The 27506-nt window shown below is 36.8% G+C and overlaps 1 protein-coding gene across 2 annotated transcripts in view; it reads right to left on the bottom strand.

Annotated features, from left to right (window-relative positions):
* Tmtc3 (Transmembrane O-mannosyltransferase targeting cadherins 3) overlaps positions 1-27506 on the bottom strand; it is a 586368-nt gene that overhangs the window by 145100 nt on the left and 413762 nt on the right. For both annotated transcript variants that reach the window (XM_089099383.1, XM_089099384.1), the window contains exons 8-9: positions 25818-26061; positions 1959-2107 (exon numbers count right to left, since the gene is read on the bottom strand). In XM_089099383.1, coding sequence (XP_088955509.1) covers positions 1959-2107; positions 25818-26061 — 393 coding nt within the window. The remainder of the gene's footprint in view (positions 1-1958; positions 2108-25817; positions 26062-27506) is intronic.

The following is a 27506-nucleotide window of genomic DNA, read 5'->3' as shown; positions in this document are numbered from 1 at the left end:
TGGAGGAGTCTTTACCACATTCTAAACAAGTTTAGATATACACTCATTGGAGGAGTCTTTACCACTTTCTAAACCAGTTTAGATAAACACTCATTAGAGGAGTCTTTACCACTTTCTAAACAAGTTTAGATATACACTCATTGGAGGAGTCTTTACCAGTTTCTAAACAAGTTTAGATATACACTCATTGGAGGAGTCTTTACCACTTTCTAAACAAGTTTAGATATACACTCATTGGAGGAGTCTTTACCACTTTCTAAACAAGTTTAGATATACACATCTCTGTTTTGGCTATCGCTGTATAATTGTTTTCCCTCAGTGCTCTCAACAATTCTACGATTAAATCCAGTCATCACAGCCCATGATAATGAAATAGCCATGAATAATAATGAAATAGCCAATAGATAATAAATAATGATGAAATAGCCAATGAATAATAAAGATGTTTTCCTTGCTTATAAGCTCAAATCTGTACTGAATAGATCAAACTAAAAAATGAGTTTCATAATACTTAAAGATCACAAGAAGCTTATGCCAGGGAACCGCTTCACTAGAAACAAAACAGCTTTTAAATCAGTTTAGTCCATTTGAGTCAGTTATATTCTATTTCTTCTAAGAATGACTGTCAGTTACACACGTCAGGGAGTTTCTACGAGTAGCTTTTTTTCTTCTAGCAATTTTCCAGAAAAACGAACAATGGCGTAGTATTTGCTAAGCATACAATTTTTGTAGTTTTTAAAAGCTGAATATCAATAACTGCTAAGGAACACTTTTAAAAAGTTTGACACTACTGAAAATCTCTTCGATCTTGAAGTTTCCCAAATAGCTGAATATTAATCACACAGGCGAAAAAACTGTCAGATATTCCCAGCTAAGGAATATCAATCACTGAATGAGAAAGCATGGTTGTAGATTACAAAGAGCACTCGTTGATAAATTTGCGAAGCAGCATCGAGAAACCTGGGGCGAAATTGCAATGTTTTATAGGGAGAGGTAATAAATGAACTTTTCCGACTGAAAACGCCTTGGGAAAAGTTCTTTTATATGTTATTGTATTCTAAAGGAAAAATATATTCAAATTACTTGATTTTTCAGATAAATACTTGATATTAAAATATGACAGCCTCTGTCTCCCTAATTTGACGTAACACTCGTACGCAGGGCAGATGCAAGTTAGTAAAATGCAATACCATTCCCACTTGATCCATAATTTTAGTATTTCAAAACAATCAATTTATTTTCGATAAAAGGTGGGAGGGGGTAAAAAAATATAACCTACAAACTAATTGATAATCGAAGGAAACTATGAAACATATGACATTCTTTTTTAATATTCAAGTATTTGACCAGTACTTTTTTGGGGACTAGAGCTTCAGAACAGTTCAAAACAAGTTTTTGGCGTTGCATTTTACTTGAAGTCTGGAATTCAAGATAGACAGCATCTATCAAATTTTATTGTGTTCCATTTCATTACCTGAGCTGCAGATAAACTCTTGATAGACCAATGAGCGTTTGAACCTTGGTACGAAGATTCTTTCAGTCAGAGTAATTATTTTATTTAATAATGCATTAAATTGATCGTTCAAATATCACTCGTTGGGGACAATTTTATGAAAAGAGACAGGTACGCACCCAGAGGACCAGGGAAAGGTCCTTTGGGCCCAGTCCTAAAAAAAAATATCGGGATTTTTTACGGTTCACGATGTTTTTTCGAAAATTCACATGTTTTGGGGGTTTTGACTTGCTTGGGTCCTGCTCCAACTACACGTTATCCTCTCAAAGAAGTTCTTTAAATCCACCAGTATGATTGAAACTTAAACAAATTTATTGGTTGTTTTTTTTAAGGGGAAAATAACGCAACAGATAAAATTATTTCTTCTTTCAATTGGCATTAACATACCGAAAGAAAAAATATTTAACTTCAACTCTAGAAGGAATTATCGTTTTTATTGTCATACCTTTTTTCTTCCAGTTTACTAAATCCATGAGCGACAAGCATACAGAAACCCATGGACGGCGTGTACAATATCCTTTCAGCTATAACAAATCCCACTGGAAAAAATAAATTCGATGCAGGAAGAAAGGGAAGAGCTAACCAGGAAAGACTCTGAAAAAGAAAAACATTTTCAGCAACTAACGATAAAAGTCAAGGACCACAGACTATGAGAAACTAAAAAGACTGGGTCAATCATGGCAGACTCGGAAAGTAAAATCACAAATATCATCTAGCATCTTTAAATAAAATCCAAAACATAAGTGTAATAAAAATCATTTAATGATTTCAGTCATTTTAACCATATAGTCATTTAATCAGGTTTAAATGATTTTCACATACTGGTTTAATCTCTTATCCATTAATTCGTAATATTAATGTATTTAACTTTAAAATGTCTCAGGATTTTATTAGTTTAACCCAGAAAGGCTGTCTGTAACTCTATACTGTCTGTAACTCTACGACTGAGAAATGTGAGAGGAGAATATTTTTTATAATTTCTTATTATCGTCTCTCAATAGGAATATTTTCTAAAAAGTAAATAAAAGGTAGAGTTTGTCAAAATACACATATATAGTCGGTTCCAAATACATACCTTACTCAAAATAAAATCAATACATGAATCCTAAGGTAATAACATAGTAGGTACCCATTAATGGTTCTGACAATGCGAACTCCTGAATTAAGGTAATGTTTGTTACTCAATATGTCCTTTTTTCTATGGCGATCATGGGCGCCCATATGAGGGGGCAGGGGGGGGGGCTCCAGCCCGGCACCAACCTAGCTGAATGATGCTGCCTTATATTTTTATAAATTTTTTTTAGATTTCTATTATACATCATTGGATGTGCCGATTAGACCAGGTAAGCCCCTCAAAAATTCAGCTTATGGGCGCCCATGATGACACTTCCTATGAAAAAATTACAAGCCTGAATCTACGGTATAGTGACAAATCTAGTTGACACTTCAGTAAGAATAGATTAGCAAGGCACCCGTATGGTCGGCGCAAGCAAACATAGCCTGAATAAAACTCAAACAGGACAAATTTCGCTTCCAAATCAAGTTTTTGGGTGATTTTCTAACTTTTATAACGAACATATCATCTTTGAGTGGTCTACAGATCCGTTAATTTTCAACTAAAATACATTTAGCCTACTGTTAAACTGACCGTTCAAATTTTTCTCATACAACACCTGAGACCATAAAGAAGAGTTTGGCTTGCCTTACTACAAATTTATAATGACATTGATTTATTTCAATCTCATGAAATGTTGAAAGTAAAAGTTGACCATTACCTTAAAGAAGTAAAGTTCTAAAAAAAAATACTCAAAAACAAGATAAAGAATTCTTCACTTTGTTTTTGGTTATGTAGAAGAACATTTAACATTGCGAGGATATCATTACTGCAAATCTTTCCCTTCCACATTTCCGTTTATTAGGTGAATCTACATAAGTTAAACTTGCGTGAGTTAGATTTAGAGCTAGAATTGCACAAATTCGTTTAAAATTATCTCTTCTGTGTGCGTTCCGTCAAGAGTAAGGTTAGGTACAGAGATACATGGTAGGGGGGAAGATACTGATTTGTAACATATTAAGCTCGGTCATAACTTTTGGGTTCAGACATGGACAAATTAAGATCTCCCTTGTTTGGGCTTTATCTTTTCTACAACGAAATTAACTAAACTTTAGTCCAAAAAATCTCTCTGCCGTTAGAAAAATACGCAGATTCGAATGTCAAATCGTGAGAAATGGAGCAATCATCAGGAACTTTGGAAGAGGATACCGTATTGACATCAAATACACATTCTTCACAGTGGAACACAATTGATATTATAAGGTGGAAAACACTTTCCCCCAGTGTTATCTAATGACCTACCTCCCGTTGAAGCCACTCACTGACACATTTTTCGTTCGTCACTATTACATCTTCAACTGTCCAAGCCCTAATTCATCAAATAGTTGGTTATGCCCTGGCGTTCAATGGGTTACAACCTAAGAACTCACTTGTCACACCATCACCTTCACAGGGTTTGCAATTGATATTTTAGGATTGTATTACTCAGGGGCGCGTCCTGACTACCATGTACAAAGGCCTTGCTACTTTTATCTTAAAGAAGCGCAAAACTCTAAGCTTTGCGAATCCCATGGAACAATTACGATTTATTCTCTTGTAGGTGAGTTTTTTTGAAGAGTCATTTATCGTTCAGGAAATAAATGGTAAACGTGTCCAAGGAGACAAAAAAATTTATTTCTAAGATGACTCAGAAGTGTAGAACGCATAAACTACTTGTTTGGGTATTGGAAAAAAAAAATATGTATGTGTCGACGATCGTATTTCCAAGGCCTTCAAATCTGTAGTACATTTGCAGTCTTGTTTCTCTGGTTAACAGTGGGATTTATCCTTTTTTGTGGTCTACTCAGGAGTGGTTTGGTAAAATCCCCCTCCGAATGAGACCATTAACCTAAGAAACGGCATCGTTGTGCGAAAAGGCATGAAACAAGTTCTGATGCTAAGTCCATTTTCTTCAATGACGCGACTCGTACTGTAACGAAGCATATATCTCCCGACCTTGCTGAACCCTATATTGATGCCATTGATCTTTACCGTCTATATGACATAGTGTTACTTCTGCATCATTCTCAGTTACATCAAAAGTAGTCGAAACAGTTTGCTCTGGTCTCGATGAGATCAATCTCCAGATTACTTCAACGAAAACCGAGTTTCTCGTTTTCAGTTCCCCTCAGTCTTTGCAAAAGACCATCAGAGTTGGTCTTGCAATCGTTTCTGAATCTTTTTAGCTAAATTTCCTTTTCTTCCGTTCGGCTCAAGTAGTAAAGCAATCAAAATGCAAGTGCTCTCAGCGCTAAAATAAAAGCTGAGAAAGTCGCATGGACTGGTAGATCAAGCAAAAGGCCAGTTTCATAAGGTAGCCCAAGATAAGCTTAATGTCTTTTTGTCAAGTAAATATCTTCCTCCTTGTCACACTTTGGAACTTTTCACGCATTCTCAGCACCAGTTAATCAAATCGTAGTTCGTTTGTTTCTGAAACGATTTTCTTAAAGTGCCATTGTGGATGAATAACCGTTATATTTCGAGAAAACATGGAGTTCATACTGTTTATTCGAAAACAGACAAGCAAGTATGTATTTTTTCTTGAAAACGGCTGCACATATATATATTTTTTTTTATAGGCACCCTGATATTATCTGGCCTGAAAAAATGATCTAGATAGGTCACGACTTTTAGAAAATTTGTCTAGAGCCTTCATTTTGGAAACCGATTTTTCATGTAAATGACGTCATGACGTGACAAGACCAATTCAAAAAACTAAAACAAAGGGCAAATGAAAAAAATGTCTGATGTAATGTTGAACAAAAATGAATAACAAAGAAATATGCGGCTAGAGGACCAGCGACAGCGAAAATCACAACGGATCAAAACGAAAGTGAAACACACAAACGTATATATATATATATATATATATATATATATATATATATATATATATATATATATATAAGTAGTATCTCTCGTCTGGATTTGCCCAGACGTATAGCAATCTCCATGTTATTTGCGTACGCCCCCATACCAAACAGGTTTTACAGGGCATTACACCTTTGCCAAGAGATTTACGTAATTTAAGGACAAGTTTTTCTGACGTAGATTTCTAGTTCATGATATACACGTTTTTTTTTAGGTTAAATCCGTGGTCATTCATCTGTAAGTTGATTAGATAGGTTTTTTTTTTTTAACTTGGTTAATAGGTTTTTAAACCTATTACTACGAACGCTACGTACATTCCATTTTTGGAACTAGGAGCGAGATTGTGTGATGCTATCAGACTGGTTTCGTTTCATGGGTTCATTAATAGAAGGACTAATGTTTTTGAAAAGGGTAATTACTTCTTTAGTTTACGAGATTTGCGAATTTTTTGCGAAAAGGTATTTGCGTAAAGGTATTGCGATGGTTAAAAATACCTCACGGGTAATTAAAGAATGGGATGCTTGCATCAACAATACAAAGAATATGCTCAGATACTTAATAGATTTGACGCCTACAAGAGACATTGGTAGAAGGTATTCAATAGCTTAATTGAAAAGTAACGATAGAATGACATTGTGACTTGACCTAGCTTTACCTCGCCGATATGGTCTGTATAATACACAAGTGATGATTTGCATAGTGTTGTCAATTTTAAATAGTTTAGAAATAAAAAAAATTAACAAGAAATGGCTGAAAAGTGGTTTGAGGGAGTTGAGTTGCACGAGGGTTCAGTTACATGCGGATTCAGTTACACGGGGAGTAGTTAAATGGGGTCGAGTAGCACGGAGGTTCAGTTGTACAGGGTTTCGGTTATACAGGGGTTCAGTTACATGGGGGGTTCAGTTGTACGGGGTTTCGGTTATACAGGGGTTCAGTTACATGGGGGGGGGGGTTCAGTTATTTTTTCTGATTTTGTGTGTTTTCGCAAGAAAATAACTGGTCTTTTAGCAAACTTAGCCATAGCTACCTGAAACTCTGCATAAATATCTTCATTTTTAATCTAATTGCATAGCTACTAAAGGAACATTGAACATTTTTTCTGATTTTGTGTGACCACCCGGCACCCCAAAGACTCCTGAGCCTCCATTATAATACTTTTTAAGGCTTGATTATATCTTTTCAGAACAAATTATTATTTTAGGGAATTATTTCGGCGAAACAGTTAGAGACATTTGAACGGTGTTGTGAGGTCCCTTACCACAACCCCAAAGGGCTCCGATCCCCCCACCCCAACCCCGAAGGAAGCCCCCGGACAGCAAAGGTTCTCTAGACCCTCAAAGGACCCCGGCGCCCCGATGCCTCCTGAGTCCCCCATTATAATACTTTTTAAGGCTTTATTATATCTTTTCAGAACAAATTATTATTTTAGGGAATTATTCCGGTGAAACAGTTAGAGACATTTTAAGAGATGATTTTAGAAAAGGACTTGAGGGTGAAACTCTGTGGTCGTTATAATACACAAGTTCCATTTTAACGGTGTTGTGAGGTCCCTTACCACAACCCCAAAGGGCTCCGATCCCCCCCCCCCCACCCCGAAGGAAGCCCCCGGACAGCAAAGGTTCTCTGGACCCCCAAAGGACCCCCGGCGCCCCCGATGCCGCCTGAGTCCCCCCTTATAATACTTTTTAAGGCTTTATTATATATTTTAATAACAAATTATTTTTTTAGGGAATTATTTCGGTGAAACTGTTAGAGACATTTTAAGAGGGTTGTGAGGTCCCTTACCACAACCCCAAAGGTCTCCGATCCCCCCACCCCAACCCCGAAGGAAGCCCCCAGACAGCAAAGGTTCTCTGGACCCCCAAAGGACCCCCGGCGCCCCAATACCTCCTGAGTCCCCCATTATAATACTTTTTAAGGCTTTATTATATATTTTCAGAACAAATTATTATTTTAGGCAATTATTTCGGTGAAACAGTTAGAGACATTTTAAGAGATGATTTTAGAAAAGGACTTGGGGGTGAAACTCTGTGGTCGTTATAATACACAAGTTCCATTTGAACGGTATTGTGAGGTCCCTTACCACAACCCCAAACGGCTCCGCTACCCCCACCCCCCCCCCCCAGGGACCCCCCGGACAGCAAAGGTTCTCTGGACCCCCAAAGGACCCCCGGCGCCCCGATGCCTCCTGAGTCCCCCATTATAATACTTTTTAAGGCTTTATTATATCTTTTCAGAACAAATTATTATTTTAGGGAATTATTTCGGTGAAACAGTTAGAGACATTTTAAGTGGGTTGTGAGGTCCCTTACCACAACCCCAAAGGGCTCCGATCCCCCCCCCCCAACCCCGAAGGAAGCCCCCGGACAGCAAAGGTTCTCTGGACCCCCAAAGGACCCCCGGTGCCCCGATGCCTCCTGAGTCCCCCATTAGAATACTTTTTAAGGCTTTATTATATCTTTTCAGAACAAATTATTATTTTAGGGAATTATTTCGGTGAAACTCTGTGGTCGTTATAATACACAAGTTCCATTTGAACGGTGTTGTGAGGTCCCTTACCACAACCCCAAAGGGCTCCGATCCCCCAAAAAGTTGATATAGGTTGAAAAGTTGTTGGGTTGATCTAGGTTCACTTAGAGTGGCGCGCCACTCTAAGTGAACCTAGATCAACCCAACTTTTTGGATATCTCTCTCACTATGACTCTGTTTGTGTGTCGTGTCTGTGTGTATCTCGTCTCTATGTGTGTTTGTCATCACAGAGACGATACAGAGACGACACAGAGACGTCACTTTTTTTGCAATGTGTAGGAACCAGTGGGGAATCCCCGCTCGTTTGGAAAGGTGCCAAAGAAAGGCAAGCAAATAGTATGTAGTTTCAAAACGTGTTTACAAACGCGAAGAGGTTCCATAGAATAAAAATTCTGTATTGTGCATGTAAATGGCGAATTCAAGAATGTCTTTCTTACTTACTTAGTATTTTGTCATAATTTCTTGAATGATATGTCTTTTTTTTTGTATCCAACTGGTGAAAATCAATAAAGAGTTTGTTATTTACTTTCTTTTTTTTTGAAGTTATTGAATTAAATTTATACATCGTGTATCTAAGTAGTGAAAACAAAGAATCGTTTTGTATCCATGAGCTAACTTCAAGAAAGGATTTGTTACTTATTTAGAATTTTTTCATAATTTCTTGAATGAAATGACTTTTTTGTTTATCCAAGAGGCGAATTCATGAAAGACTTTTGCTGCTTACTTACAATTTATAAAATCTTTTTCATAATTGATTGAATGAAATTTCCGTATTGTGTATCCAAGAATTGACTTTAAGAAAGAAATTGTTACTTACTGAGAATTTTTTCATAATTTATTGATTTAAATTTCTACATCGTGTATCTAAGTCGTGAAAACAATAATGAGTTTGTTACTTACTTGGAATTTTGTTATAATTTCTTGAATGAAATGTCTTTTTGTTTATCCAGCAGGTGAATTCAAGAAAGAATTAGCTACTTACTTACAATTTTTTCATAATTTCATTAATGAAATTTCTGCATTGTGTATCCACGAGGTGACTTCAGGAAAGAGTTTGTTACTTGTTTACAATTTTTTCATAATTTCTTAAATGAAATTTCTGCATTATGTATCCATGAGGTAACTTCAAGAAAGAGTTTGTTACTTACTAAGAATTTTGTCATAATTTCTTGAATGAAATGTCTTTTTTATTGATCCAGGAGGCGAATTCCAGAAAGAATTTGCTACTTACTTACAATTTTTGATAATTTCTTAAATGAAATTTCTGCATTGTGTATCCACGAGGTGTATTCAAGAAAGAGGTTGTTACTTGCTTACAATTTTTTCATAATTTCTTAAATGAAATAACTGTATTGTGCATTCAAGAGGAGGATTCAAGAAACAGTTTGTTACTTACTTAGAATTTGTCATAATTTCTTGAATGAAATGTCTTTTTTATTTATCCAGGAGGCGAATTCAAGAAAGAATTTGCTTTAGTAAAATTCAGCATAGAAATTGAACTTTTCTTCACTTCGTTGAGAAAATTGTAAATTGAACTAGAACTTTTTATCTTCCGGGAAAATATTCACATCTATGGTATTACTTTTTCTATCTTTCACCGAAAAATTTAGAATTGAACTTTAAATTTCTTTATGTGCTTGTTAAATAAAGAACTTAAGTGGAAGATTTTTATTTTCTCTGGAGAAAATAGAATTAAATTGTTTTCTTTGGTAAAATTCCGAAGATAACAAGAACTTTTTTATCGTTAGTGAAAAATTGGGAACAGAATTTAAAATAGTTCCTCTCATCGAGAAAAGAGTCATAGGTATGGTATTACTTTTTCTATCTTCCATCAAAAAAGTTAGAATTGAACTTTAAATTTTTTTATTTATTTGTAAAATAAAGAACTTAAGTAGAAGATTTTTATTTTCTCTGGTGAAATTAGAATTGAATTGTGTTCTTTGGTAAAATTGAGAAGGGAACTTGAATTATTCTTCACTTCGTTTAGAAAATTTTGAATTAAACTATACCTTTTTATCTTCCGGTAAGATATTCACAAGTATGCTACTGCTTTTTCTATCTTCCATAGAAAAATTTAGAATTGAACTCTAAATTTCTTTATGTCTTTGTAAAATAAAGAACTTAAGTGGAATATTTTTGTTTTCTCTGGAGAAATTAGAATTGAATTGTGTTCTTTGGTAAAATTCAGTAGAGAACTTGAACTTTTCTTCACTTCGTTGAGAAAATTTTAAATTGAACTAGAACTTTTTTATCTTCCGTGAAAATATTCACAAGTATGGTATTACTTTTTATATCTTCCACCGAAAAATTTAGAATTGAACTTTAAATTTCTTTATGTCTTTGTGAAATACAGAACTGAAATGGAAGATTTTTATTTTCTCTGGTGAAATTAGAATTGAATTGTGTTCTTTGGTAAAATTCAGAAGAGAACTTGAATTCTTCTTCACTTCCTTGAGAATATTTTGAATTGAACTAGAACTTTTTATCTTCCGGGAAAATATTCACAAGTATGGTATTACTTTTCCTATCTTCCATTGAAAAATTTAGAATTGAACTCTAAATTTCTTTATGTCTTTGTAAAATAAAGAACTTAAGTGGAAGATTTTTGTTCTCTCTGGAGAAATCAGAATTGAATTGTGTTCTTTGGTAAAATTCAGTAGAGATCTTGAACTTTTCTTCACTTCATTGAGAAAATTTTAAATTGAACTAGAACTTTTTTATCTTCCGTGAAAATATTCACAAGTATGGTATTACTTTTTCTATCTTCCACCAAAAAATTTAGAATTGAACTTTGAATTTCTTTATGTCTTTGTGAAATAAAGAACTGAAGTGGAAGATTTTAATTTTCTCGGGTGAAATTAGAATTGAATTGTGTTCTTTGGTAGAATTCAGAAGAGAACTTGAATTCTTCTTCACTTGGTTGAGAAAATTTTAAATTGAACCAGAACTTTTTATCTTCCGGGAAAATATTCACAAGCATGGTATTACTTTTTCTATATTCCACTGAAAAATTTAGAAATGAACTTTAAATTTCTTTATGTCATTTTGAAATAAAGAACTTAAGTGGAAGATTTTTATTTTCTCTGGAGAAATTAGAATTGAATTGTGTTCTTTGGTAAAATTAAGTAGGGAACTTGAACTTTTCTTCACTTCATTGAGAAAATTTAAAATTGAACTAGAACTTTTTATCTTCCGTGAAAATATTCACAAGTATGGTATTACTTTTTCTATCTTCCTCTGAAAAATTTAGAATTGAACTTTAAATTTCTTTATGTCTTTGTGAAATAAAGAACTTAAGTGGAAGATTTTTATTTTCTCTGGATAAATTACAATTGAATTGTGTTCTTTGGTAAAATTCGGTAGGGAACTTGAACTTTCCTTGACTTCGTTGAGAAAATTTTGAATTGAACTTTAAATTTTCTCATCTCTTTGAGAAAAGTTGGAACTGAATTTAAGAAAATTTAGAATTAAAGTGAAACTTTCTATCTTCATAGAAAATAATCACAATAATAGTATAACTTTTCCTATCTTCTATGGAAAAGTTAGAACTGAACTTTAAATTTTTTATGTCTTGGTGAACTTAAAACTGACGTGGAAGCTTCACCTACGAAATACTAAGAAACCTTAGCTCAGAAAAGTCTGAAATATCCAACTACTCATCCCAAACTAGAAGTTTCAGACAACAAACACCTATGAGGGACTAAGAATCTTAGCTCTGAAAAGTCCAAAAAGCAAACTACACCTCCCAAACCATAATTTTCTGAAAGCAAACACCTATGAAATGCTAAGAAATCTAACTCAGAAAAGTAAAAAATAGCAAACCACTCATTCCCAAATCATAGGTTTCAGTCAACACACACCAATGAAAGGCTAAGAACTCCAACTCAGAAAAGTAAAAAAATAGCAACCCACTCATCCAAAATCATAGGTTTCAGACACCAAATACCTAAGAAAGACTAATAAATCTGGTTATGAAAAGTCGGAAATAGTAAATTACATACCTCAAATCATAAGTTTCAGACAACACACACCTATGAAATACTAAGAAACCTTAGCTCAGAAAAGCTTGAAATAGCAAACTATTCATCCCAAACTATAGGTTTCAGACAACAAACATCTATGAGGGCCTGTTTCACCGAAATAATTCCCTAAAATAATAATTTGTTCTAAAAAGATATAATAAAGCCTTAAAAAGTATTATAATGGAGGCTCGGGAGTCTTTGGGGCGCCGGGGGCCCTTGTGGGAGCCTAGCGACCCTTTGAGGCGGGGGGGGTTCGTGGGGGGTTGGGGTGGGGGATCGGAACCCTTTGGGATTGCGGTAAGGGGACCTCACAACACTGTTCAAATGGAACTTGTGTATTATAACGACCACAGAGTTTCACCCTCAAGTCCTCTTCTAAAATCATCTCTTAAAATGTCTCTAACTGTTTCACCGAAATAATTCCCTAAAATAATAATTTGTTCTGAAAAGATATAATAAAGCCTTAAAAAGTATTATAATGGGGGACTCAGGAGGCATCGGGGCGCCGGGGGTCCTTTGGGGGTCCAGAGAACCTTTGCTGTCCGGGGGCTTCCTTCGGGGTGGGGGTGGGGGGATCGGAGCCCTTTGGGGTTGTGGTAAGGCACCTCACAACACCGTTCAAATGGAACTTGTGTATTATAACGACCACAGAGTTTCACCGAAATAATTCCCTAAAATAATAATTTGTTCTGAACAGATATAATAAAGCCTTAAAAAGTATTATAATGGGGGGCTCAGGAGGCATCGGGGGCGCGGGGGGTCCTTTGGGGGTCCAGAGAACCTTTGCTGTCCGGGGGCTTCCTTCGGGGTTGGGGTGGGGGGATCGGAGCCCTTTGGGGTTGTGGTAAGGGACCTCACAACCCTCTTAAAATGTCTCTAACTGTTTCACCGAAATAATTCCCTAAAATAATAATTTGTTCTGAAAAGATATAATAAAGCCTTAAAAAGTATTATAATGGGGGACTCAGGAGGCATCGGGGCGCCGGGGGTCCTCTAGGGGTCCAGAGAACCTTTGCTTTCCGGGGGCTTCCTTCGGGGTTGGGGGGGAGGCATCGGAGCCCTTTGGGGTTCTGGTAAGGGACCTCACAACACCGTTCAAATGGAACTTGTGTATTATAACGACCACAGAGTTTCACCCTCAAGTCCTTTTCTAAAATCATCTCTTAAAATGTCTCTAACTGTTTCACCGAAATAATTGCCTAAAATAATAATTTGTTCTGAAAAGATATAATAAAGCCTTAAAAAGTTTTATAATGGGGGACTCAGGAGGCATCGGGGCGCCGGTGGTCCTTTGGGAGTCCAGAGAACCTTTGCTGTCCGGGAGCTTCCTTCGGGGTTTGGGTGGGGGGATCGGAGCCCTTTGGGATTGTGGTAAGGGACCTCACTACACCGTTCAAATGGAACTTGTGTATTATAACGACCACAGAGTTTCACCCTCAAGTCCTTTTCTAAAATCATCTCTTAAAATGTCTCTAACTGTTTCACCGAAATAATTGCCTAAAATAATAATTTGTTCTGAAAAGATATAATAAAGCCTTAAAAGTATTATAATGGGGGACTCAGGAGGCATCGGGGCGCCGGGGGTCCTTTGGGGGTCAAGAGAACCTTTGCTGTCCGGGGGCTTCCTTCGGGGTTGGGGTGGGGGGATCGGAGCCCTTTGGGGTTGTGGTAAGGGACCTCACAACCCTCTTAAAATGTCTCTAACTGTTTCACCGAAATAATTCCCTAAAATAATAGTTTGTTCTGAAAAGATATAATAAAGCCTTAAAAAGTATTATAATGGGGGACACAGGAGGCATCGGGGGCGCCAGGGGTCCTTTGGGGGTCCAGAGAACCTTTGCTGTCCGGGGGCTTCCTTCGGGGTTGGAGTGGGGGGATCGGAGCCCTTTGGGGTTGTGGTATGGGACCTCACAACACCGTTCAAATGGAACTTGTGCATTATAACGACCGCAGAGTTTCACCCTCAAGTCCTTTTCTAAAATCATCTCTTAAAATGTCTCTAACTGTTTCACCGAAATAATTCTCTAAAATAATAATTTGTTCTGAAAAGATATAATAAAGCCTTAAAAAGTATTATAATGGGGGACTCAGGAGGCATCGGGGCGCCGGGGGTCCTTTGAGGGTCGAGAGAACCTTTGCTGTCCTGGGGCTTCCTTCGGGGTTGGGGTGGGGGGATCAGAGCCCTTTGGGGTTGTGGTAAGGGACCTCACAACACCGTTCAAATGTGTCTAACTGTTTCACCGAAATAATTCCCTAAAATAATAATTTGTTCTGAAAAGATATAATCAAGCCTTAAAAAGTATTATAATGGAGGCTCAGGAGTCTTTGGGGTGCCGGGTGGTCACACAAAATCAGAAAAAATGTTCAATGTTCCTTTAGTAGCTATGCAATTAGATTAAAAATGAAGATATTTATGCAGAGTTTCAGGTAGCTATGGCTAAGTTTGCTAAAAGACCAGTTATTTTCTTGCGAAAACACACAAAATCAGAAAAAATAACTGAACCCCCCCCCCCATGTAACTGAACCCCTGTATAACCGAAACCCCGTACAACTGAACCCCCCATGTAACTGAACCCCAGTATAACCGAAACCCTGTACAACTGAACCTCCGTGCTACTCGACCTCATTTAACTAATCCCCCTGTAACTGAATCTGTATGTAACTGAACTCTCGTGCAACTCAACTCCCTCAAAACACTTTTCAGCCATTTCGTGTTAATTTTTTTTATTTCTAAACTATTTAAAATTGACAACACTGTGCAAATCAACACTTGTGTATTATACAGACCACATCGGAGAGGTAAAGCTAGGTCAAGTCACAATGTCATTCTATCGTTACTTTTCAATTAAGCTATTGAATACCTTCTACCAATGTCTCTTTTAGGCGTCAAATCTATTAAGTATCTGAGCATATTCTTTGTATTGTTGATGCAAGCATCCCATTCTTTAATTACCCGTGAGGCATTCTTAACCATCGCAATACCTTTACGCAAATACCTTTTCGCAAAAAATTCGCAAATCACGTAAACTAAAGAAGTAATTACCCTTTTCAAAAACATTAGTCCTTCTATTAATGAACCCATGAAACGAAATCAGTCTTATAGCATCACACAATCTCACTCCTAGTTCCAAAAATGGAATGCATGTAGCGTTCGTAGTAATAGGTTTAAAAACCTATTAGCCAAGTTAAAAAAAAAAAAACCTACTAATCAACTTACAGATGAATGACCACGGATTTAACCTAAAAAAAATCTTGTATATCATGAACTAGAAATCTACGTCAGAAAAACTTGTCCTTAAATTGCGTAAATCTCTTGGCAAAGGTGTAATGCCCTGTAAAACCTGTTTGGTACGGGGGCGTACGCAAATAACATGGAGATTGCTATACGTCTGGGCAAATCCAGACGAGAGATACTACTTATATATATATATATATATATATATATATATATATATATATATATATATATATATATATATACGCTGTTAAATTCAAAATTTAAAGCATAACTGATACTTCTAATGGTATTACGAAGTTTTTCATCATTATTTGAAATAATAAAGGATGCCATTAAGTTTTTGTTAGTTACCCTGGAGACTAACATCATTAAAGTTTTCTACAATTGCCTTTTCCCAAACAAAAGAAAGTTAAAATTATTCCCTTTGTGGCAGAGAAAGCGAGAAAACCTGTAAATAATGTGCTGTTGGTTTTATGTTACTTCAAAGCGAAAGGAATACGATTTCGTTTAATTCAAAAGATAAAAAGAAAATTTTAATACAGCAACTCATAAATGAAAAGAACTGTATTGAAAATATATTCGCTGTGATTTAAGAATATATGAAAAGAAATAAAACAATGCTCCAAAATAAACTAGATCAATCCATATTTGAGCATTTTAGTTGCCACATTGGAAACCTCAAGAAGTAAAAATAAGAGAAAAGACTACGACAGTGGCGGATCCAGGAGAGGGCGGGTACCCCCCCCCCAAGATTCTTTCTGGCACCCTCATTCCTTGTTTTTTTTAGTTTTTTAGTCTTTTTTAGAATAAATTTGTCAATTTGGTCAATTATTGGTACCTCGGTCTCATTACCCCGCCCCCCAAGATTTTGCTCATTGGCGCCCTTGTCACATTGGGCCTCCCCTAAGATTTTGCTCTAGACATTGGGGATGACAGCCCCCCCCCTAAGTACTCAAAATAAGGGTTTTAAACTATGCCCCGGGGGCATATAAGGGTTTTAAAGAAAATGTTGCTGTAGAAACTTCAAAAAGGGCTCATTCGATTGGAAATTGAGAGGACTATTGCCCTTTTTAGTAGTCGAAAGTGACCAGAGAGCAAATGCCCCCTCCCCCACGCCCATCATTCCCCAGAACACTTCCAGTTAAAATTTTGATATAACCATTTTGTTCAACGTAGTTGAAACGTCCGGAAATTATGTCTTTGGCGATGACAACCCCCAAACAACCCTCAGGGCAAGGGTTCTAAGTTATGCCCTGGGGGCATATAAGGCTTTTTATTGAAAGCGTTGTCGTAGAAACTTCATAAAGAGTTCATTCGATTGGAAACTGAGAGGACTAGTGCCCTTTTCAATAGTTGAAAGTGATCGAAGGCCAAATGCCCCCCCCCCCCCACGCCCATCATTTCCCCAAACACTTCCAATCAAAATTTTGAGATAGACATTTGGTTCAAAGTAGTTGAAAGGTCCGGAAATTATGTCTTTGAGGATACCGAACCCTCCACAGGCCTCAGGGCAAGGGTCGTAAGTTATGCCTTAGGGGCATATAAGGTTTTTATAGAAAACACGGTAAAATAAACTTCAGAGAAGGCTCATTGGATTGGCAATCAAAAGCTCTGGTGCCCTTTTTGAGCGTCAAAGTGATCGGAGGGCAGCTATCCCCCCCCAGACACACACGTCGTATTTTCCCGAAATGCATCTAATAGAAATTTTGAGATAGCCATTTTATTTATAATAGTCCAAACATACAACTTTTGGGGTTGCAACAAACCCCCAGAGCCTGGGGGCAAGGGTTGTAAGTTATGCCCCGGGGGCATTTAAGATTTTTATGGAAGAGATGTCTTCATAGTCTTTAGAGGAGGCTCATTTGGTTATAAATTGGAAGTTCTAGTTCCCTGTTAAAAGTCAAAGGTGATTAAGGGCAGTTACCCTCCCCCCTCGACTGCCCCTCCCTTCACCAAACGAATCTGATTGAACTTGTGAGATAGCAATTTTGCTCAAAATAGTTCAAAGAACATCTAACAATGCCTCTAGGGTTGACACAACCCCTGAATACCCTGGGGATAGAGTTGTAAGTCATGGCCTGGGCATAAAAGGTTTTTATGAAATGGGTGGTCGTATGAAATTCAGATGAGATCCATTTGATTTGAAATTGGAAGTTATAGCGTCCTTTTTAAGAGTCAAAGGTGATTTAAAAGCACCCCCCCACGCTCATCATTTCCCCAAAGACATTCAATCAAAATTGGAGATAGCAATTTTGTTCATTGTAGCTGAGGGGTCTGGAAATTATGTCTTTGAGGAAGACACCCCCTCCCCCACAGCTCTCAGGGCATGGACTGTAAGTTATACCCTGGGGTTATATAAGGTTTTTATAGAAAAGGTAGTCGTGCATACTTTGAAGAAAATTCATTGTATTGGTAACCAGAATTTATAGTGCCCTTTTTAAGAGTCAAAATGACCACAGGGCAGCTACCCTCCCCCCACACGTGGTGTTTTCCCGAAATGTATCCAACAGAAATTTTGAGACAGTCATTTTCTTCAAAAGTCCTATGATCATATAACAAGGCTTTTGGGGTTGATACAGACCACCAGAGCCCGGGGGCGAGGATTGTAGGTTATGCCATGGGGGCATTTAAGGTTTTTATGGAAGGGGATGGTTGTTTGACATTAGAAGAGGCTCATTTGGTTAAAAATTAAAGTTCTAGTTCTTTTTAAGAGTCAAAAGGGATTAAGGGCATTTAGCCCCCCTCCCCGACATCCTCTCTTTTCACCAAACGTATCTGATTGAAATTAAGAGGTAGCGATTTTGTTCAAACTATTCCAAAGAACATGTAATAATACATCTAGGGTTGACAGAACCTGTAAGCTATACCATGAGGGTATGTAAGGTTTTTATGGAATGGGCGGTCGTGTAAACTTCAGATGGGGCTCAATTAATTTGAAATTGGAAGTTGTAATGCCCTTTTAAGAGTCAAAGTGGCTTGAGAGCAACCAGACCCCCCTTCCTCCACGCTCATCATTTCCCTTAACACCTCCAATCATAATTTGGAGATAGCAATTTTGTTCATCGTAGTTGAGGTGTCCGGAAATTACGTCTGTGGAGGAAGATACCCCCCCCCCCTACAGCTCTCTGGGCAACGGTTATAAGTAATTCCCTCGGGGCATATAAGGTTCTTATAGAAAGGGTTGTCGTATATGCTTCGGAGAGGTCTCACTGGATTGGTAATCAGAAGTTCTAGTGCCCTTTTTAAGATTCAAAGTGACCGGAGGGCAGCTGCCCCTTCCCCACACGCGTCATCTTTTCCCGAGGTAAATCAAATACAAATTTTGAGATAGTCCTTTTATTCAAAATAGTCGAAAGATCATATAACAAGTATTTTGGGATTGATGCAAACCCCCAGATTCTAAGGGCAAGGGTTGTAAGTTATGCCGCTGGGGCATTTAAGGTTCTTACGGAAGGAATGGTTGTATAAACTTTAGAGGTGGCTCATTTGGTTGAAATTGGAAGTTCTAGTTCCCTTTTAAGAGTCAAAAATGTTGGAGGTCAACTAGCCCCCCCCCCTTTAACTACCCCTCTTTTCACCAAACGCATCTGATTGAAATTGTTCGATGGCAATTTTGTTTAAAATAGTCCAATTTATATATAACAATGCCAAGGGTTTACACAACCCCCCAGAGCCCTGGGGCAAGGGCTTTAAGTTATGCCCTGGGGGGCACATAAGGTTTTTATGGAAGGGGTTGTCGTATTAAATTCAGAAGAGTCTCATTTGATCTTAAATTGGGTGTTATAGTGCCCTTTTTAAGAGTAAAAGTGATTTGAGAGTAACCCCCCCCCCAATGCCCATCATTTCCCAAAGCAAACATACAAACAAAGTTTTGAGATATCATTTTTTTCAGCATTGTTGAAAGGTTCAGCAATTATCGTTTGGGGGCTACTACTGCTATATGTACCTGCTACTACTGCTATTTATCATGCTGCTACTACTGTTACTACTACTACTAATAATACACTATTACTCCAACTATTGTTCCTACTTCTACCACTACTACTATGATACTAGTACAATTAAGGTTACACATATGAAGGTGAAAATTTGACAGAATATTGAGGGGCAATTCGAACTAAATCAAAATATACTATGCGTATGCAGATTGTCAAAAGGGCGTATCTCAAGAATTTATTTAGCTATTAAGTTAAAACTTTTGGAGAATACTTAAAGGGGAAGATCAATTGACAAAAAGGTAATATATACATGTCACTACTAACATTAATACCACTGCTACTTTTAGCAATATTACTACTACTACTGCTACTAAGCTATTCCAACTACTACTTCAATTGCAACAACTTGTAAGGCTTAGAGTGTTAAAGTAAAAAGGGCGTCAAAAGGGTGTCAAAAGCGCACATCAAAAATATTTTTAGAACGACTTAACGTGTCAAGGTGAAACTTCCGGGGCATCATGAAAGCGATGTTCAACTGATCAAAAGGCAATATTCACATGCTACTCCGCTATTAATACTGCTATTACTACTGCTACTACTACTACTAATATAACACTAACACTGCAACTACTTCTACTACCATCTAAACTACTGTCATAATAGTACTATTAAGGCTAAGTCTATGAAGGTAAACTTTGAGAGAATATTGATGGCAATTTGAACTAACAAAAGACTTAGATTGTCAAAATAGCGTATCTTAAGAATTGATTTGTGTATAAAGTTGGAACTTCAGAGAATACTTAAAGAGGAAAATCAATTGACCAAAAGGTAATATGTGCAAAGTACTACTAATACTTCTACTGTTGCAACATTTACTAGTTCTACTGCTACTATTATTCAACAACTAACTTCTATCGCAACTACTTGTAAGGTTAAGAACATTAAGATGCTAATTTCAAGCAGTATATAAATATACAGGTTATCAACAGAGCAAATCGACAATGTCACAGCAATGGATAATTGTGTTAAGTTGAGTAGAAATACTACTGCTGTGACTACTATTACAAGTATACCTAAGGGTATAAAGTTGAAATTTTCAGAGAATATTTCTGAAAATATCTGTTATACGGATGACAACCTGCCATCCGTATGCACGTTGTCAAAAGGGCATATCAGCAATATCTTGGGAACAGTTTCGTGTGTGAAATTAAAACTTACAACGCTTATCGTGGGGGATAGTTAACTAACCAAAAGACATTATTTGCATCATAATACTATTGATTGGTTCTACTCCAACAACTACTACTACTGCTACTATTATTATTACTGCTACTACTACTACTGTTACTAAAGCTAAGACTACTACTATTAACTCTACTACTCCTACTGTTACTACTATAACTATTGGTGCTACTACTACTGCCCATAAGCCTAAGGGTATTAAGGCGAAAATTTTAGGCAATATTGTAACTGCATTGAAATAATTCGAAACACATTATGCCCATATAGGTTGTCAAGAGGACGTATCAGCAATGCTTCAGGACCGGGTTGATGGTATTAAGTTAAAAATTTCATCGTGTATTGAAGGGGATATTGAACACAAGGTGGTATGTGCATACTGCTACTAATGCTACTACTACTACTACAATCATAGCTACTATACAAGCAAAGTGCGTTAAGGTGAATCTTTCAGTAAATGTTAAGGCGAGTACTGAGTTAAATCCAAGCGAACTATGATCATGTAGATTGTCAATAGGGTGACAAAGCAATATCACAATAACGGCTTACATTATTAAGTTAGACCTTTCAGGGTAAGTTGTGACGGTTTTTTTATCTAGCCAGAAGACACTATGTGTATACTTTTGATACAGCTTCTACAGTTACTGTAACTAATGACACTAAGGGCATTAAGTTGAAACGCTTAGGGGGAGTTTCAATTAAACGAAAAAACTAAACACTTGCAAGTATTAAAGGGCATATAAGCAATATCATAGGCAGCACCAGGCACGTACGCAGGAATTTCTTTTGAGGGGGGGGGAGGGGCAAATCCTTCAAACCCATTATTCTGTGAAAAAAATCAGAAAATTCTGGAAAAATGAAAAAATCGTGAGATTTCGGGGGGGGGGGGGCCAGGCCTGGAGGCCCCCCCCCCTGCGTACGGCCCTGGGCAGCACTGCTCTATCATAGCTAGTAATATCATTGATATTTTAAAGGAGCAAATTTGATTGGAAATTCAAAGTTCTTGTACCCCTTTTAAGAGTCAAAAGCGATTGGAGAGCAATTAGTCCTCCAATCGCTTGGAGTGCAATACAATTTGCACTTTACTGAAAAAAATTAAATGTTTTCACTTTTATAACTTCAATAAATCAAACATTATTAACATTTTATGGAATAAATATCAGCATATGTATATTTAACTGACGAGGCACATTCATTTGTATTTTCTATTAAGGAAATTGCAAATTTTATTCTGGCCTTGGGAAGGCATAGGGGTTTTGAGCCCTACTATTGTTAATTTCTTCTCGTTTTCAGTTTGACTCGGTTAATCATTGTAATTCCTGTTCGTTTTGGGTTTCATTTATTTATTGATTCAGACTTGTGGTAGGTTTACGCTTGGTAGATTATTTGATTCTATTTTTTCTCATTTTTGATTTAATGGAGTTCTTTCCTTTTCTTTGAAAAGCTTATTTTGTGGAAAAAGTTTTTTTTAGTTAATGTTAAGAAGAGTAAGTCGCTAAGGCTAGGAATAAGTGAAGATGAAAAGGTGATGTTGGGTAACGTGAAGATCGACCAAGTGGACAGCTTCACTTACCTAGGTAGTATTATCAGTAAAGACGGTGGGTGCAGTGAAGACATTAAAAGTAAAATAGCCAAGGCCAAGGGTGTTTTTTCACAATAGAAAAATGTTTAGAAAAATAGGAAATTAAGTCTGCGAACCAAGATTAGAATATTGACAGATTAGACAGGGATGACAGAGGTGAAGTATGGTTCTGAAGCATGGGCACTCCAAAAACGGAGGAAGATTTGCAAGTTGTTTTCCAGAGGAATTGCCTTTTGATTGTTTGGGTACCCTACTGACTGACTGTATCTCAAACAGGAGGCTGTATGAAAAGTGTGGTTCAATCCCGCTTTCTAGGGATATAATGATCGAAAGGTTAAGATGGCTAGGGCACGTTCTGTGAATAAAAGATAACATATTACCAAAGATTTTACTTTTCAGCCAACCGTTTAGGGCCAAACGAAAAGCAGGTCGTCCCAGGTTAGGGTGGAGGATGTCGTAAGGAAAGATTTAAGGGAAATAGAAGATTCCCGAGAGGATGTAAAGAGGAAGGCCTTGAATAGATTGGAATGGAGAAGGAGCTTGCATAGCTGTGTTGGCTTCAGGCGGCTTCTTGCTGCAGTGAGTTGTTAGTAGTAGTATTATTCACAGCTTCAGACAATTATACACCAAGGTTTAAATGATGCTTAATTGAAACCGTTTCGAGTTAAAAAAAATTCCGTTAATGATTATCAATTTTTATCAAGTTTTATTTATCGATCGCAATAAAAACGAACGAAATTTTTTGTCTAAAGTAAATACGAATAAATAAGCTCTGCAATTCGTGAGGTATTGCATACAAAAAAGAAAGAAAACAGTCTATTCCATTACTCTTGTATTAGAGCATCGTTCTTGATGTATTTAGGGAAACAAAAAACTTTGACTGCTAGAAAGACACTAGATCTTAAATATTTTTGTTTCAATGAGCCCTTTCCTAATAATCTCTGACAACTGTTTCGATACTATCATCCCTGATGAAAAAAACAACAACAAATAAACAAACAAACGCGCATCCATGGCCACCCATCTCCCGAGAAAATACAATGCTTCGTATTTTATAGATAAAGAGGGAGACACTCCTACTCCAGGGTTCCCAGGTACGGTGAATTTGAGGGTGTGAATGTACCATATTGCAAATATTCTGATACTAATGACTTTTAATGACTGAATTTAAGTGTAATACAATTTTACATATTTGAAATCCCCAGAAAAGTAGATTATTATAATGCAGATACAATTTTCAAAATTCTTTTTGTTTACTATTTTGATTACTATTGGCATGTAACGCTCTTTACTTAAACTTCGTTATCATAGACTGTTTGATTTGCCAAGTACTAAATACGGTTCTGAGGTTACAGTGTCTACACTTGATAAACGATAAAACAACGAAGTACAAAGAAAATTAGTCAAAAAGCTAAAGGAGGGGGATCACCCTTGTTTGGCCATTTTGTTTCTTAATCATTTCTTTTGTTTTTCGTGGCGTTACCATATAGCCAAACATCGGGCTTTAAATGTGGTATTTGTATTTTCGTTTATTTACAAAAAAGTGGAAAGGTCTTTGGGAACCAAAATTGCTTGTGCTTAATTTTCTCCATATTCTTAGTTTTAGCAAGATATAATATACCTGACATTCTATTAACGTTTGACTTAGTAAAAAAAACGGTTCCTTAACGTAGTTTAAAAAATCGCAACAAATATCTTTTCTTCAAAAGCTTAAATATTTAATAACTAAACAAAACTAGAGTAAGCCATTCCGATTTACCGGATACCACAATGTGAGTTCTTTTTTATCAATATGATGAGCCTCTTTCCATAGCTTCAGGCCTTTGCCCCTATAGCTTTGGCCTTCCAAGGCTTCGCCCCTTTTGGTAATTAAATAAAAAAAACAAGTTTTTTTAACTGAAAGTAAGGAGCGACATTAAAACTTAAAACGAACAGAAATTATTCCGTATATGAAAGGGGCTGTCCCCTCCTCAATACCTCGCTCTTTACGCTAAAGTTTTTTATTGTTTCAAAAAATAAAGTTGTGTGACAGATTCAAACTTTAGCGTAAAGAGCGGGGCATTGAGGAGGGACAGCCCCTTTCTTATACAGAATAATTTCTGTTCGTTTTAAGTTTTAATCCTTACTTTCGTCGCTCCTTACTTTCAGTTAAAAAAACTTGTTTTTTTTTATCTAATTTCTGAACGTTTTTGAATTAATGCAGCTTTGATTTTGGCTCACCGTACATGAATAATTAAAACGAAATTTGCAGATTTATTTTACTTTTATTTGGTATGTTTCTTGGAACTTCTATATTCGTATGTTTTTATTACGTATATTAGGGAGGTTGCCCCCTAGTCGATACCTCGCTCTTTACGCTAAAGTTCGAATTTTGTTCGAATCACAAAGACCGGTTAATTAGAATAGATGGCTCTTTTGAAAGTACTAAAAAAAACTTTAGTGAATAGGGCGAGGTATTGACTAGGGGGCGAACCTCCTCATATACCTAATAATTTCTGTTTGTTTAAAGTTTTAATGTTTCCCCTTACTTTCAGTTAAAAAAACTTGTTTTTTTATTTGATTTCTGATCGTTTTTTAAATAATGCTGGAAAATCCGGCACCCCCTTCATAAAAATGTCTCTTTCCCCAAGGAAACATCCTCCATGGAAGGATCCTCCCCCGTAAACCCCTCCTCCAACCCCCCCCCCCACCAGAAAAAAGTCCCTTCTGAAACGTCTGTATACTTCCCATTAACCAATACTATATGTAAACAATGGGCAAAGTTCATAACTTCCAGCCCTTCCCCCGGGAACTTTGGGGGATTAAGTCATCCTCAAAGACATATTTATCAGATTTTCGACTATGCTGAACAAAATGGCTATCTCAAAATTTTAATTGGAAGACTTTGGGCAAAAAATGAGCGTGGAAGGGGGCCAAGTTGCCCTCCAATTTTTTTGGTCACTGAAAAAGGGCACTAGAACTTTTAGTTTCCGTTCAAATGAGCCCTCTTAAGATATTCTAGGACTAGTGGATCGATACGATCACCCCTGGAAATATATAAAAAAAAACAAATAAAACCAATAAAACACCCAACCGTGGTGATCTTTATTATGACAAAAAATAAAAAATTTCCACATTTTTACAGATAGGAGCTTGAAAATTCTACAGTAGGGTTTTCTGATACGCTGAATCCGATGGTGTGATTTTCATTAAATTCTATGACGTTTGGGGGCGTTTCCCCCTTTTTTCGAAAATAAGGCAGATAGTTTCTGGCACGTAACTTTTTATGGTCAAGACTAACCATGATGAAACTTATATACTTGAGACCAGCATAAAAATTTGGTTCATTTTATGGGCATATGGGTATCAAAATTCCGGTTTTTAGAGTTTCGGTTACTATTGAGTTCGTTACCACGAACTGTTTGCTGGCAGAATTCCCATTTGGCGGCCAAACCCTTCTAAATTTCTCGCACCGCAACCCTGTTTGTAATTCTTAAGCTTTAGCTGTAAATATTTTCGAAAATTGGCAACCATATCAAAATTTGGAATCATAAATGACCAAAATTAGCCAGATCTGGGATTAATATCCATTTTTAGTAGGCAATCGATACTGGAAATTTAACCTGAAGATCTGCCATCAGTGCAATTCCAGCTTTCAATTTCTAACAATGAAGGTCACGGCCAAAATTGTGTTTGTTACAACTTTGGGGTTCATTTATTCTAGCCGAATCTGCCATACATGGTTCTCATTTCAATATCCTTTTTTTCTAAAACACACTCTAAAATATAATTCATTTATCTTAAACGACTTACCATTATGATAACTGGTTCTATGGAACTGAACCCCTTAAGCACAAGAAGGGAGAGAACAGCATAAAATGCGATAGTGCTTAAATTTCTAACATCAGTGAAGCTATCAATAAGGGGAACCGTCCCCATAGTCCAATCACAGCAAAGTGGTCCGGGAAATGCAAGAAGCCAAGCATTCCGAGAAACCAAGTAATTATAGGTGAATTGCCGAACCGGTGTTTCTGCAACTGACGAAGGGTTGTCAAATCTGAAAGAATGTGCAAATTATAGAGAATAAACAATCATCATTATAGAACAAATTACGGTAGCAGCCATGGGGATAAAAAAAAAAACTCATTTATAGAGTCAAAGCTTTTTCTTATTAGTGGAAGAATTGTTGTCGATCATTAAGACTAATTTTATGGTAAACGAATATTATCTATTTGCACAATTCTTTGTTAAAAAAGAAGAAGAAAAAAAAGAAGGAAACAGTCCCATAAAACCCCTTCCAATCCGTGGCGTAATTTCGTCGGAATCCTGAGGGGGGGGGGGGATAAAGTTGGACCCAATTTTCCCAAATCAAGTGAAAATGAAGGTAAAACTGGAAAATGAGCCATATAGTACCATAAAGGTAAAGATATACTAAAGAAAACTGACCCGTTTCTGCGGATGCTTGAATTATGCAGGCTTATCTTAGTTTTGACAAGATTTTATAAGAAACTAAATTCTTTTGGGGGTGAGGGGCCAACTGGGGTCTGGGGGATGGCAAACCAAGGTCTTGGAGGGCCCTCCTTCCCAATAGCAAATCACACCCCTGCTTCCAATTAACCTAACATTCTGAATTGGCTTCCATGGGTATAATAAGGTTAATTCATGGTTTTCACATGCACACTTCGATCGAGGAAAAATAGGAACTTCTCAGGACAACAAAAATAATCATACTGTCTTTAGTAGTTATCTTAGTTAAGAAATCTATGAAGCTATAGTTTTCTATTGGCTTTTTACATAATTTAGAGCCCTTCCCCCTGAGTTTAAAGGAGTCATTTTGTCACCAAAACCCATTCTTTAGACCTCTTGACTGTTTCGACTAAAACACATATCTTGAAATATTGGTCTGATACCGTGAAGGGATTACTGAAGCCCGGGGGAACAAGAAATGTCGTGGGGGCATCACGCTGAACTCCAGCCAACCTGCCCAGGGTCCTAAATATTTTAATTTGCGATCAAATGAGCCCCTAGAGTTTCTATGGCGATCCGTCTTATTTGACGAGGCTGGGAAAAAAGGATACTGCATGGGAGAAACTGTTCGAACTCACACAAACTTACCTCTTAGAGGCAGATTTACATAAATAACTATAACCCAAGCTGTATCTATGACGATGCCAAATTACGAAAATTGGACAAAATATTTCCTGTTTAATAAAAAAGGACTGACTTGTTGGGCTGTGTCACCTTCAAAAACGTGTAAGAAACTTTGACTAACACGCGACGTGCATACACTATAAGTTACACTCTACCCCTAGTATATTGAACATTATTTCTTTTTTACGAAAACCAGCATTTACTTCCTATTTTTTTGACAGGAAACCTAATCAACATGACAGGTGATTAAAACAAACCAAGATGTTTATTATAACCAATTTCACCCCCCTCTGCAAAATTTTTCCTTCTCTTGCTTTTTCTTCCTAAATTGTTTCAACTTCACTTATAATT

The sequence above is a fragment of the Artemia sp. Qi Xiang Cuo genome, chromosome 13, assembly GCF_049724085.1.
Source record: "Artemia sp. Qi Xiang Cuo chromosome 13, ASM4972408v1, whole genome shotgun sequence".
NCBI classification, from domain to species: Eukaryota; Metazoa; Arthropoda; class Branchiopoda; order Anostraca; family Artemiidae; genus Artemia; species Artemia sp. Qi Xiang Cuo.
This window is presented reverse-complemented; position numbering and strand designations above follow the sequence as displayed.